The 14556-nt window shown below is 45.9% G+C and overlaps 1 protein-coding gene across 1 annotated transcript; it reads right to left on the reverse strand.

Annotated features, from left to right (window-relative positions):
* Positions 1–542: 542 nt before the first annotated feature.
* Positions 543–13294, reverse strand: LOC144892144 (uncharacterized). Its single transcript, XM_078777375.1, has 5 exons — positions 12776–13294; positions 12399–12622; positions 12093–12230; positions 767–872; positions 543–626 (listed from the first exon to the last, which is right to left on the reverse strand). Exons 1-5 carry the CDS (start codon positions 13292–13294, stop codon positions 543–545), a joined length of 1071 nt encoding a protein of 356 aa, XP_078633501.1.
* Between the last annotated feature and the right edge of the window lie 1262 nt (positions 13295–14556).

The raw sequence follows: 14556 nt of genomic DNA on the forward strand, positions 1-14556 counted from the left end.
CGTGGAGTTGAATGCAAAGAGATCGAAGGTAAGGGCCAAATTCTGTACCCTGTTGAAGCTGTCTTTACCTCGCGCGTACTACAATCTCTCTCTTCTCGCTCCACATCGTCTGGTAACGTATTCAAGAACCAATTGCTGATTTTTGATGACCGTGCATTGTGTATGATGTTTGTTTATCTGTTTGCTTGTTCTTGCAGTCGTTTTTATTTTGTGCAGGTGTAAAACCCTCTCGCAGGTTGATGTGTAAGTTCAGTGATTTGTGTTAAAGATTCGGTTTGGGGGCACCGGGCTTGGAACGAGTGGAATAACCGCAGTGTGTGTGACCCTAGTGTGTGTTATCTGCTTCTGGCCATTGTTGTGGCCTCTTTTGGACACGTTCCTTAGCAAAACTCAATCAGACTCGGCGAGACGCACTCAGTTTAAATCGAGATTTAATCCGATTTGCGGAGAGAACTTAACACAAAATATAGCCAAGATACGATGCGTCGTTCAGTTGAAGTATTCTCTCGCCTTGCAGCTTGGAGCGTCCTCTTAAATAGATCTCAGCTGCTTTGATCTTGTTCAGTTGGAATGTTGAGGTCAACATAGAACTTAGTCAACTCAGTCTTCTTGGTGCCAAGGCCCACCTGGGTTCCATCATGGAGCCATTAAGAGGTTTACAAAAGCTGGCTATCACGGGAAGAAGGGAACAGAGTCACTGTTTGGGCCGAAAAGGTCAACACTCTTTGACAATTTAATCTCAGTCAGTTGACTCTTGCATTCAAACCCGGGCTAAGTCAACACTCTGCCCTGAGCGTTCACTAAAGGACAAAGGTTCAATCTTACAGATGGTCGCATATCGTCTTGGTTCCATTTCCACTGCATTGCTCAAGCTGCAAGCTTTGAAAGCACATTCTGTTTTTAATACTAATTTTAACAGTGGGCAATAACTTGCCTCTCTATATCTTTTACAATTCCACAGTCCCTCATTTTTTATTTTTGTTTATATTAAGCATTAATCTAAACAACAATTGCAAAATACTCAAACCACAAATTTGGTAATCCAATTTTCAATACCTAAAGCATACACTGTCATCCTGCAAGAATCTGATCATAAAACATTTCTTTGTTCGTTGACTCTTTCCATGTTGATAATTCAGTTCATTTCATTTGCATCACAAAGATCTCTGCAAACAACACTTCACCTTCACCAAGACACAACAATTTTTATTTACCATTTTAAAATAATAAAGCATCTGCAACATTTGGCAATACGTTTTGCTTCAAAACAAATGTTGACTTTCTGTTGGAAAAGAAGAGGCTGATCACTTGTGTTTGAAATTCAAGTATGAAACATTTTCTTCTGATGTCTTCATAGCACCTACACTATTTCGCGTCGGGTTTCCACTGTTGTGATAGCTGGGCGGAGTCATAAACTGACCCTGCTCTGCATGTAGCATCCTTGCCACTCTTGCAAGTAGATTGAGCCATAGTAGATTTGAACAAGGCCTTCGTCCAGTTGTCGTTGACTTGCCTCCTCACTCATCGTGAGTGGGCAGCAAGTATTGATGTGATGTTGGTTCACCAGAAAGATGTGGAACGGAGATGCCAGATGCATCCACAACGATGTTCGGACCATGGTATTCAAGTTGTCCATGGTCCATACCAGGAGCAACCAGCAGAATCGTGCACAGCCGTTGTAGAGGAAGAAGCACAGCCGTCCACTTACAGCTCCACGCTGGTGCCCGGAAGTTGGTGGAGCAATGACACAAGTCACCGCATCCAGTAGAAGTTGTAGGTAAGATGTCGTCGTCCCGCAATTGCTGACGTGATGAATGTTCGAGGCATTCAAACAGAAGCAAGTGATCGCCTTTCTTCCATACGTTGCAGTGTGATCCAGGCAAATGGTCACATAAATTTTCCTTGGGAAAGGTAAGCATCCGTCTCCAATCTTACAAAGGAGAATGCCTTCATCATTCTTTGAGAAGGAGAGTGTATGCCAAGATTAGCTTCATTTTTAGCCACAAAATTTTCTTTCTCGAACTTCTTCCCAATGCCGTTATCACTCCATTTGAGATGTGATCTGGTCTTATCCTTTACCCATCTGCTTTCCACACACACTGAATCAGATAGGGTACATCTTAACATGAAATTACCCTGTTTTAACTAATCATGTATATCTTATAACAGCTTCACATTTAACAATTTGTTGTTTTCCTTAAAACATTCAAAAAGTTATATTCATTTATATGCTTCACACGAATAATATCGAAATCAGATATGTCTTGTTTTCTACTAAACTAAGAATAGCATTTACAATTGCTTTCAGGTTAATATAGTTTGAAAAATTAAACTCATGCAGTTTTCTAACACCACTCAAAGAAAATAAATGCATTAATAATGAGTACATATGATTAAAATCACAAACAGGAATATCTAATTCCCATCAAATTTTGCAAACAAGCAAACTATGCATAATGTATTATCATAGTTTCTCCCCCCCCCCTTTTTTTTTTTTAAACATGAGTAATTAATGCTATCGTGTTAACTACTAGTCCCGGTGTGTACCCTGGATAAGAATAGGTACACCGTATCCCTGCGTGTCGTAAAAGACGACTAAGAGGGTTGGCGTCAGGAAGGGCAACCGGTCATAAAAACATTGCCTCAAAAAGAGAACCATGACAATTACAAGTACATATGGGCAGGGTACAGCCCAAAGTGGAGATCGGTTTCTGAGGTTTGGGACATGGAATGTAGGGATAATGACAGGGAGGTCAGGAGAAGTGGTGGAAGTATTGGTCAGAAGAAGAGTAGACATATGCTGTGTGCAAGAGACGAGATGGAAGGGAAGTGGTGTGAGAATGGTGAAGGGTAGGCAGGGACAGAAATACAAGTTTGTGTGGCAAGGGTGCCCGGAGGGCGTGAATGGTGTTGGTGTCCTGTTTTCTGAGGAGTTTGTCGACAGTGTGGTGAGTGTGACTAGAGTGAGTGATAGGTTGATGATTGTGAAAATGATGATTGGAAAGCTCTTGGTGAACGTCATCTCGGGATATGCTCCGCAGGTTGGTCGAAGCGATGAGGAAAAGGACAAGTTCTGGTGTGCGATAGAGAAGCTGATGGAAAACGTGAAAGATGAGGAGGTTGTTGTGGTAGAAGGAGACCTAAATGGACATATGGGAAGGAGTATTGATGGTTTTGAGGGAGTTCATGGGGGTTATGGATATGGTGTGAGAAATGGAGAAGGTGAAAGGATTTTGGAGTTTGCTGATGGAGCTGATTTGTTGATTTGTAATACTCAGTTCCAGAAAGAGGATAATAAGCTTGTTACATACACGTCAGGTGGGTTGACGACAACCATTGACTACCTGATGGTGCGTAGGCGAGATAGGGGGCACCTCCGGGACAAAAAGGTGATCCCGGGGGAGGAGGCTGTTTCACAGCACCACTTGGTTGTCTGCGACGTAAGGGTGAAAGGTGCGAGGAGAGCTCGGCGGGTGAAGTACCAACCGAGAATGAAGGTGTGGAGGTTGAAAGAGGTGACAGTAAGGGAGGCATTAAAAGAGAGGCTGAGTAGGGTCGAGGATGATGTGGTTGAGCTTGAAAGTGGTTGGATGTCAATGAAAGCTAGTCTGTTGGGAGCCGTTGGTGAGGTATGTGGATGGACAAAAGGACCACCGAGGCACTCGGAAACATGGTGGTGGGATGATGAAGTTGGAAAGAGGATTGACGTGAAGAGGAAGAAGTTCGAGGAGTGGCAGAAGGCGAAGGGTACGGGATCAGAAACAGCAGAGCATGAAAGTTATAAGGCAGCCAGGAAGGCTGCAAAGAAAGAGGTAGCAAAGGCGCAGGAGGCATGAAGGAAAATGTTCGGAGAACGCTTGGATTCGGAAGAGGGTCAGAGAGCGGTATTCAGGATTGCAAAGCAGATAGCGAAAGAGAGGTGTGATGTGATGGGGGTGAGTTGCTTGAAGGATGAAGTGGGACAAATCGTTGTCGACCCAGATGGAATTAAAGAAAGATGGAAAAGATATATGGAAATGCTGTTGAATACAGAGAATGAATGGGATGGCAACATAGAGAGTAACCCAGTTTTAGGACCGGCAGAGAAGATAACTGAGAAGGAAGTTGAGGAAGCGATAAAAGCAATGAAGGGTAGAAAAGCGGGAGGGCCGACGGGAGTTGTGGGAGATATGTTGAAGGCAGCAGGAAGTTGGGGTGTGAAGAGAATGACAGAGATCTGTAATCTGGTGGTGAAAGAAGGCCGCATTCCAGTGGATTGGGAACTGAGTACCCTTGTCCCTCTATACAAGGGGAAAGGTGACCCTCTGGAGTGTGGCTCGTACCGAGCGATAAAGTTATTGGAGCATTGAATGAAGGCATTGGAAAGGGTGTTGGAGAGGAGGATAAGTAAGAAAGTGAAGATCGCCGAAATGCAGTTTGGATTCATGCCAGGAAGAGGAACGACAGATGCGCTTTTCATTGTGAGGCAGTTGCAGGAGAAGTACATGGAGAAGAGGAAGAAGTTGTTTCTTGGGTTTGTTGATCTGGAGACAGAATTCGATAGGGTACCACGCAAAGTATTGACATGGGCATTGAGGAAGTTAGGAATGGAGGAATGGTTGATCAGAGTAGTGATGGATGGCAATGTACAAGAGAGCGTGCACAGCTGTAAGGACGAAGGACGGGAACAGTGGTGAGTTTGAGGTGAAGGTGGGAGTGCATCAGGGGTCGGTACTAAGTCCACTACTATTTGTAGCTGTGATGGAGGTGCTGGCTCAGAACGTAAAGGAGGGTTTACCGTGGGAGTTGTTGTATGCAGATGATCTGGTGTTGATTGCGGAAAGTATGGATGGACTGAAGGAAAAGATGAACCCGTGGAAGGAATGTATGGAGACAAAAGGTCTGAAGGTGAATATCGGAAAGACGAAGGTGATGGCAAGTGGTAAAGCATGTGGTGAGGTGGAAAGAACTGGGAAGTGGCCCTGTGCTGTGTGGAGGAAGGGTGTCGGAGTGAACTCCATTCAATGTACAATGTGCACTGAGTGGGTTCATCAAAAATGTAGTGGTCTGAGAGGGTCATTAACCAGTGTGGCAGCTACATTCAAGTGTAAGGTGTGCACAGACGGAGCTGCAGATGGAGGAGATGTTGAGTTGGATCTTGGAGACGGCGTGAAGCTGGAAGGTGTGAAAACATTTTGCTACCTCGGAGACATGCTAAATGGAGAAGGTGGATTAGACTCGGCAACGGTTGCTCGAGTGAGATGTGCATGGAAGAAGTTTCGGGAACTGAGTGGCGTGCTGATGATGAGGGGAGTGTCGTTGAAGCTGAAGGGAAAGGTGTATGCTGCATGTGTGAGAAGTGTTATGATTTATGGGAGCGAGACATGGGTAATGAACGTAGAGCAGCAACGAAGGTTGGAAAGGGTGGAAATGCGAATGGTTCGACGGATGTGCGGAGTATCGTTGAGAGAGAGGAAGACAAATGATGAATTGCGAAAGATGATAGGAATAGAGCCTGTGATTGATTCTGCGAAGAGGAACAGGTTGAGATGGTTTGGTCATGTGTTGAGGAAGGATGAAAGTGACTGGTTGAGAAGAGTGATGGAAATGAATGTAGAGGGAAGCAGAGGACGGGGAAGACCGAGAAAGACTTGGCTAAAGATGGTGGAAGAAGAAATGCGGGCAAGGGGGTTAACAAAGAGAGATGCAGAAAATAGGGCAAAATGGAGAAGATTGTCATGGGGACCGCAAGGCTAACCCCCGCTCTAGCAGGGAAAATGGCCTTTAAAATGCATGTTGTTGTTGTTGTGTTAACTACTAGTATGTGATTTTCAAATGGTACCCTGTATCACTTTAATTTTCATGGTGTGTAGCTTGTGGTGATATGAGTTCATTGATTTTGTAAAACTGACACAATTCATAACATTTTCGTTATGCCATTATCTTAACTCTACTGTACTCATTTAATTTGCAACATTACTTGATTCAATCTTTTAATCTCGGTATTCATGTCATCATGAAAGTCTTTCTATCTTGATTCCACATTTGTTTCTATTCTCATCAACATCCTATGGTTTATCAATTTGTTCCAACACACTGTAACCAAGGGTTTTAACCAAGCCTCCCCCAAACTATTTCCAATTTGAACTCAAAATGCGAGTTAAACAAAAATTCGAAGAATTAACTTCAAAGGGTCAACAAATTAATTTTATAAACAGATCTAATTTTCATCCAATAGTTTTCCTTGCCAACTGTCATATTTTCAACACTTTAATAAACCTTTGAAAATCTCTCCCAAATCAATAAATTCCCTTTTTACTTTCCAAATACTCATCTGTAAATTACGTATTCAATTACAGTTTCTCCCAATTTGTTTGGCCTTAATGGCCGCAGAAGTGGCTGCTAACATGCAGTACCTTTTTATCTACCAAGCAAGTATTCTTCCACATAAGACCTCGACCAAATTTTAAAATCTGGGATTTCTGATTATATGGATGCACACTCTCAGGACATTTCAGGCTGCTGTTAACAATCCACTGCGATAAATTAATTCCTTTACCCATAATTAATTAATTAGTACAAATTGAGGATATTATCCCGATCACATTCATTTATGATCTGTGTCTATGCATGAGCCGCGTCCTCACTACTCGCGACGCACTCCGCACTCGCACACCCAGGCATCCACACACATCCCATACACTCTTACCGCACACCATGTGCCTATCACTGCCACCCCCCTAAACTAATGCTCATGGGCCCTGGCTGAGGAATGGTGAAATTACCATTCCTCCACGTGGGGTACACTACTCTCATGGTCCGCTTCACTGCGAGCCTCTTCATTTGGATGTTCTTTGTCATGGCTCGGCCTCGACGGGCCGAGCGATCCATTCGGGTGGTTGGTCGCCTGTATGTGGTGTCCGTCCAGCATTTTCGATCCAAAGGGGGAGGTATGGATGGGCCGAGGTTCAGGGCCCCATCCCTGCATGGGGCTTCGCGGTCCCACGCACAGTGACCCAACCGCGCACGGTCGGAGCACCGCACCCGCCAAGGTGCGCGGCTCCGAAATGTCCGACCTCCCCTTGAACCTCACCGATTGCTTTTCCCGCCACGGCACGGCACCAACCATACAGTGCGGGGGCGGGCACGAATCGTGCACGTCGGTCCTTGTGAAACGGCCGCGGCACCAATCCCCGCCGGTCCCTGCTGCACACAACTCACCGAGGGCTCGCGTCTGCTATTCGTCGCGCTAAACGCTACCCCGGTCTGTGTCTATGCATGAGCCGCGTCCTCACTACTCGCGACGCACTCCGCACTCGCACACCCAGGCATCCACACACATCCCATACACTCTTACCGCACACCGAGGTGCACTCACGCCCCTCACACACTTCAGTACGCACTCCTCTTCAACGCACTCTTCTACCCCACAACCAGGCACACACGCGACTTCCACACACTTCATTATCGCTCACCCTCACGCACACTCTTCCGTTACACACTCCGTAACACCCCCGGGTGTGCACTCCTGCACACACTCTGCAACACACTCTCCCGTTACACACTCCATAACACCCTCGGGTGTGCACTCTCCTGTTGCACACCCAATCATCGCACACCATGGCGCACACTTTTCTCACATGCTTCGGTGCACACTGTTCTCTCACACGAGCACCAGTCGCCCTCGTACACCGCACAATGGACCTTCCCCGACCCCCCGGGTTTCGTCTCTCTCCCAAGCGCGCCAAAAACCCTTTCACGCCAAACACATTCGTGCCATTATTTCTACTCACCTTGGGGACCTCCTTTTCCGCCAGCACCTGCAAACTTTTTATTTTGTTAGCAAGCACGGCATCACGGTGTGAATACGAACTTTGTACTGGTTCCATTTCTACCTCCCGTGATTTATTTTCTGATTCTAACGTCTCTTCAGCCCCAATTGTTTCTGCAATTTGAATGATTTCTTCGATGACCGTCGGCGCACATAAAATTTTTTCGTCCAATTCGGCGACCGTCGGCTCTTCTGCACCTCACGTCGCGATTTCTATATCAGCAGTCAACTTAGCTGTCCCTAGCTCAAGCTCGCTCCCCACGCGTTCCTCACACTGCTTCACCTCGTCGCGCCCCATTGCGACCTCCTCGCTCAACCTGCGCCTAATGTCCTCCCCCGCTTTTTTATGTCCTTCTTTGACGCTGCCATCATTTTTTCCAATTCCTGGGTGGATTTGTCCCCCATTTCTTTCAATTGACCACCCTTTTTTTTTTCCAACCCCTCCATGTTACACCTTGCTTCGTCCCTCATTTCTTTCATTTCCCTCCTTGATTTATCCCCCTCCATTTTCATGTCTTCACCCAACTTGACCATAAAGGCCCTCATTTGTGCCATAAATAGGCCCCAGTCCGCTGTCACCGCGGGCTCGGCTGCCGCTGCCACGTGCGAGGCACCGCCATTTTCTTCACCAGCTACCATCCCATCTTCGGCTTCCTCCATTACCAACTGTCTCCCTCGGTCCTGGGTTATCAATTCTACCTCTACCTCATCTTCTATTACTCCCGCCAGCATTCGACTGCCTTGGCTAGCCATGGTACAAATATAAATTTGGCTTTTTAATACTAAATTTTGTCTGCTCGTAATTTCGAGTGTGTGAGGCGCACTCCCGGTCCAATCCCACCCCCGGACACCAAATGTTACGGTTTTCGCGCAAACCTCCTGCCCTTACCAAGGGGAGATTAAGCCCCTTGTTATTTTTGGGTCATCGCAACCGAAAGACTTGAATCTCCCCTCCCGGGCAGACGCAGGGTAAGGTTCCGGGACAATTCTCGCACGTACCTAAGTACCTATGCCGCCACGGAAGCGGGGATCAAGCCTCGCACGAACCACGCGTAATTTGAGTACGTCCGAGCGAATGACGTACCACATGGTCCGTGCAGTTACCTGGTATTGGAACCCGATTAGAGCGATAATTATTCGTACCACGCTGTCAATGATGGAAAACACAGGGACGATCAAATGGAAGGAAGAACACAGGTTTAGTAATTATTACGTCCAAGGCGAAGAGACACAGAGCAGAACTTAAACAGTCTTAACTTATCCCCAGACACGGGCCCGTTCACACCCACAGGGCGAAATGAAGGAAGGATGATGTTCACGCGCTGAATGCGCCGACTTGTTCGTCCATGAACAGCTTCGCCCGGCGTGGCTCTCCCCGGTCACAGCACGTCCCTCGGTGAAGGCAAGCAGGCGGCGGGAGGGATTCTTGCAGCGCCTCTCTCGAACAAAGGCAGAGCAGGCAGGCGGGAAAATGTACGCGTCTTTCGCCAGGCTTGGCGGTTTCTCACAGCGCGATTAATTAACGGCGTGCTCTCACTCGCGTAACTCAATCGAGAGGATCTGCCTCAAGCTCAACCGAGCATTTAACTGTTCAAGCGCCTCTTTCCCCAGAACTCGTTTGGCTTCTTTCAGCGCACCTCTCCTCAGAACTTGCTCACTTGTCAAGCGCCTCTCCCATAACTACTTCACTTCTTTCAGCGCACCTCTCCTCAACTGGGGTGGGGGGCTTTGCGCAAAGGGTTTTATTGCCACACCCTTAGCCCCATCGAATGTTCTAACCACGCCTTTTGACGCAGTGCTAAGCCACTCCCTTCAAGCCCTGATTGGCGGCTCGCGCTTAACGTAGGCTTCTTCTCCGCCTTCCTTCGGTCTTGCCTCGACTTGTCAGGTTGCCTCGTGTTAATTTGCGCCAAAAACCACAGTATCGAGGCGGCATAAGCAATGGAAGGACCTAACTCTCATTATTCTACTCAACGCAAAACTAACACAGGAAAAGGACTATGCTTACATTTACTAAGACATAACTGAACTATCACGAGGCTACGTGTTGTAGTGTGACTAAACTATGAGGGGGAAATTAACCTTTATTGCAAAAACTCAAAACCGCAACAATATATATTTTTTTTTTTCTTCCAAAAAAAACGGATCGTTCAATACCCCATCATGGCTCGCAAACACCATCTAGATTTTCACACAAACATCATCAGCAGTAGACGCAATGTGAACAACCAATCTCACAGCCTATACAACGTTTAAAAATGTTCACAATCCATCCCTGAAACCAACCCACAGTGTTATCCAAACAAAAATGTGCAATATGCTAAAAAAAAAAATGGATCAATACTTCCAAAAAAAAAATTGCAACGCCCACAGGATTCGAACCCAACGAAAAAAAATCTTGTGCCAGGCGCATTTACTGACTGTGCCATTTCAAAGTTGGGACACTAAAAAAATCTATATATATATATGTAGATATCGCGCGTCTCGTGTACATTGAACGGGCATTTGAACGACTGTGCACAACTCGAGTGCGCATTGCACGCACTCGGGTGAGATATGTACGTGCGCTATGTACGTGCAGGTGCGTGCACGAAATGTCCCTTCCGCGTCAAAGGAACCGCGGAGCAATGATTCATGTACGTTACCCGTGGTGATTACCATGTACGTGTATGTGTACTCAGCGTTCACCCACGGTTTGACTCGCGAAGCGGTAACTGAGCATATCGGTACATGCGAACGCACTTTGCGTCCCTGTGTGAGCCTGCACACTCTGGTGCGAGCTGAGCCCGGTACCTTTGTACCGAGCCTGACATGACATTTAAAAAATGGATTAATGGTGCATCATAAGATTTTTATTTATAAAAACCCAACCAGCCGTTCCAGAGATTTCAATAGTAGTGCGTTCGTGCGAACGCGCATGTCAATCGCTCATCGGGTGCACGTTGCACGCGCTCGGGTGAGCGACCATCAGAATCTATGAGCCCTGTGTCGCGCATTCGGCCGTGCGCACTGTGCACCGGTACGTGTACATTTGAGCGCGTACATGAACCGTGTATTATGCATCGCGGACTCAGTGATTACAGCTATGAGAACGCTGAATAAAACGAATCGCAAGATATTACGCTTACAAAAACACGAATTGGTTTATTTTGAGCCCAAATGTTCATTCTGACCATTCGCGTCCGCTCGCTGATTCGCTCGTTCAATACAAACGTGCGTGTCAAAACAGCCCGCGCCTTTATTGAACTGGTTCGCAGCGCGTGTCTGTCGCGTGTGATCAATTTAAACAGCGCATTAAAGCAGATATTTACAAAAATACTCGCGTATATTCGAAAATAATCGCAAAAAAAAAAATCGGAAAAAAAATCGAGTTATCGCAAAAATCGCATTAAAAATCGCTATGGATGTACCATCCTTCATTCTGTTAGTTCTGCTGCTTCTACCGGTGCCAGACAAAAGATTTCTACCATTATTTATTATGGGAACCTCGATTTCATCTGTTCCAGGAGCAAAAAGTTGTAATAGTAAGGGCATTTTATGAGATATTTCACAAATCTGTTAACTAAATTGTTACCAAAAAATTTCTTCACCACTATGTTTGTAAAGGTGTGTAATAACATGTGTTAAAATGTTGAAGTTCAACTCCCGTGGGAAACCCAGAAAAAAAAGCTGTTGAATTCGGGTACCGAAAAATTATTTTCGAGAATTTTTTTTTTTTAATCGGCCCTTAAGTAACTTATGAGGGGTCAAATAAGGGTTTTTCATGATTCTGAGTTGATTGTTAACATTTATATTTTCACTTTTACATTTACACACAAAGTAGCTTTTATTTCACATACATATATAATACTCAAGAGTTATTTCTCATTCACAATGTCAGAAGTTTCAACAGTCATTGTCTATGTCTTCTTCAGACTCAACAACATCATGACTGCAGTTTCTGCATGTAATGCCATTACAGACTCCACAGGCCGAGATGCACGTGACCCCATTCTTCTTGCAGCTGCATCGCCGGTTGCTGCAATCTCAATGACAATTACAGCTCGTGAACTGCAATAGCTCCTCAGGAGCCGTGGGGTCCAGTGTTGGAATTGGCTCATACCCATGCACACCTATTGTCCATCCAAAGTCACTGGGGTTCAGAGACATGCTCTGTAGAAGGATCCAGTCCCGGGTCTGCAGGTAGGCACGGAGTGAATGTTGTGCAGCTGCACCCTCTGTTGGAGGTAGAGTCTCTGGTTTGATCACTCCTGCCGCTGCCTTCCTTGAGAACATGTTGTACCGAATTTCACCCAATATAGTATCTCGTCCATGGTAAATGTACTTGAAAATCGCAGTACCAGCCTGAATCACTGTTTCCTTGGTGGCTTCTGTGTCAAGGAAGATGTCGATGTACTCAGCCGCGTCCCCTTCGCAAAACCTAAAAAAAAGCACCACCTGGTGGTGGTGTTATGTAAAGTATAATGTAAAACAGAAATAAAATTATTATTATTTTTAACATTTATACTATGATGACAATGATTATAATTATTATTATTAGTAGTATTAGTATTATTTGCCAACGTAATAGTAGTATTATCATTATTACCTGGCAAATAGAGTTGTTTTCCCATGACCAGCGATTGCAGAAACCGTATCACACCCCGTGAAGGCGTGACAGAAGAGCAGGTAGCTCTTCTGTGTTTCGGAGAGAGATTCTTTGATCTTTCGGACGTCATAAGAGCCGTTTGATGTGGTTAAGAAGAGTGGATGGTGGCTGTCTGAGCTATGGTGCACCAGCATTACCAGCACGTCTGCATCTTCTGCCCGCACCTGAAAATATAACAACATGTACAAAGCATAATGAACCGTTCAAGAACAGATTTAACTTTTCAACAGTGTGAATTCTCTTATTTTTAAATTACCCCATCTCCCCCTGGGCTCCATCCAATAGTTATACTAACTGAAGACACAAATGGTACTGACCTCAACAGAGCCATCTGAAGCAGCAGCCAATGCCTCTCTCACAATTGAAGTGTCAGCATCATTGTCACACTGCTCCACAGTGATGTGATGTTTTCGGAAGGTTGAAGAGAGAAGGTGGATGAGCTCACTCTTGTTATGAGTGTTGTCCAGAAACTTTGCTCTTGGGGTCCAGTTGGACATATCCGGTCGAATCTGGAGATTACAGCAGGAATTCTTGGTACGCCGGATGTGGTCGTGCTCTTTTGGTGATCTGCTGTAGCCATCAAAGACCACAATGATCTTCTGGGAGTGGCGGCCCAGATACTGCACGTAGCTCAAGTAACTGTTGGTGATCTCCTGCCAGGTCTGACGTTGTTCCCACTTCACCATGTAGACAAGCCATCCGCCATCAATTACGAGGGTGCAGCAGGGTTGGTTAGTCAAGTCAAGTGGATCAGTTAACGCCTTCAGGCTTGTATTTGAAAAGTCTGCCTTGTTTGCCTTGTTCATCTTCTGATCTTTGTTGCTGAACAGGGACATTGGGAAGGGAGTCAGCTCATACTGTAAGCTTGTCTCAACTGTCATATCCCGCTGGGCGAAAATGATCAGTCGGTTGAACAACTTTAGTGAGTCAAGGTGAATCTTTTTCTCGTTGACCAAGGGAAATTTTCTTCGTGATGACAGGGCTTTTATCTTTGACTCGACATCCATGGTCGACGTCACTGACTGTCCATCCAGCTTGATCTGCATCTCCATCCCAACTTCAGCTGCTCTCTCAGCATTGACTGCGTCATCTCCAGTGCTTGTGAATCCTGTTGAGAAAGACACGAGCAACTCCTTGTCTCTATCGTTGTCGAATGGCTTGATCTCCTCAAACCATTTTAGGACAAGTTCAACTGCCTCTGCATCTCGCTTCATCTGTGTCTTGGCAAGGTCTCTGTGGACTGGAACATGTTTACTGACGTCCTCCTCCATCCGCCGGTTGACATCAGACAGGTGACTGAGGGTGAGCACCCAGCATTTGTGGCCAGAAAAACTGTTTCTCATTCTTCCTCTGCTCAGTCCACCTTGTGACTTGGCTGCCTTCATTAATGTCTGCTCAATGCAAATGTCACACCATGTGCCGGACCACTCATGACTTGAGTAACGGACAAGGTGGTTCCCGTGGGCAGTGAGACGTTCTAAGGTGTCTTTGTAAGCAGGCAAAGTTTCTAGTTCCTTCATGAGTTGACAGTACAGCCGTGCGCCCTTGGCATACTGATTATGGCCTGCAGCGGCAAAGATGTGAAGCATCTTGGTAACAATGCAGGACAGATGCCCATTGTGGTCTGCAAGTCGCTCGGTTCTGATAAAGACCTTGATCACATCGACCATGTGGTGGTACTCCACCCAGAGTGCAGGTGTTCTTCCTCCTTTTGCGAGTCGTTTGAAGGTTTCTTCAAACCTTTGCTCAAACACTGGCACTACTGGGTCTGAGTGTCTGGCTCCCATCTTCCCATCAGCCACCTTCTCCATGAAGGTCTTCATGTCACCACGCTCCTCCTCAGTGAAGGCAAGTTTCATGATGTGTTGATAGATGGCTGCATCGATGAGGAGGTGAACACGGATTGCCTTGTCAAAACATCCTCCATCCATGATGTGGTTGGCTGTCGTACTTCCAGGATAGATCAACTGGATCACATCTAGTAGTACAGAATCTTCCATGATGTTACCCATTGATCCAAGATAAGACTTCAGCAGGTGAAAACCACCCAACCTTGGAATGACGGGTAGATTTGCCTGCTTTATTATATTCACAGCCT

The sequence above is a fragment of the Myxine glutinosa genome, chromosome 5 (assembly GCF_964187855.1).
Source record: "Myxine glutinosa chromosome 5, kmMyxGlut1.1, whole genome shotgun sequence".
Taxonomy (NCBI): domain Eukaryota; kingdom Metazoa; phylum Chordata; class Myxini; order Myxiniformes; family Myxinidae; genus Myxine; species Myxine glutinosa.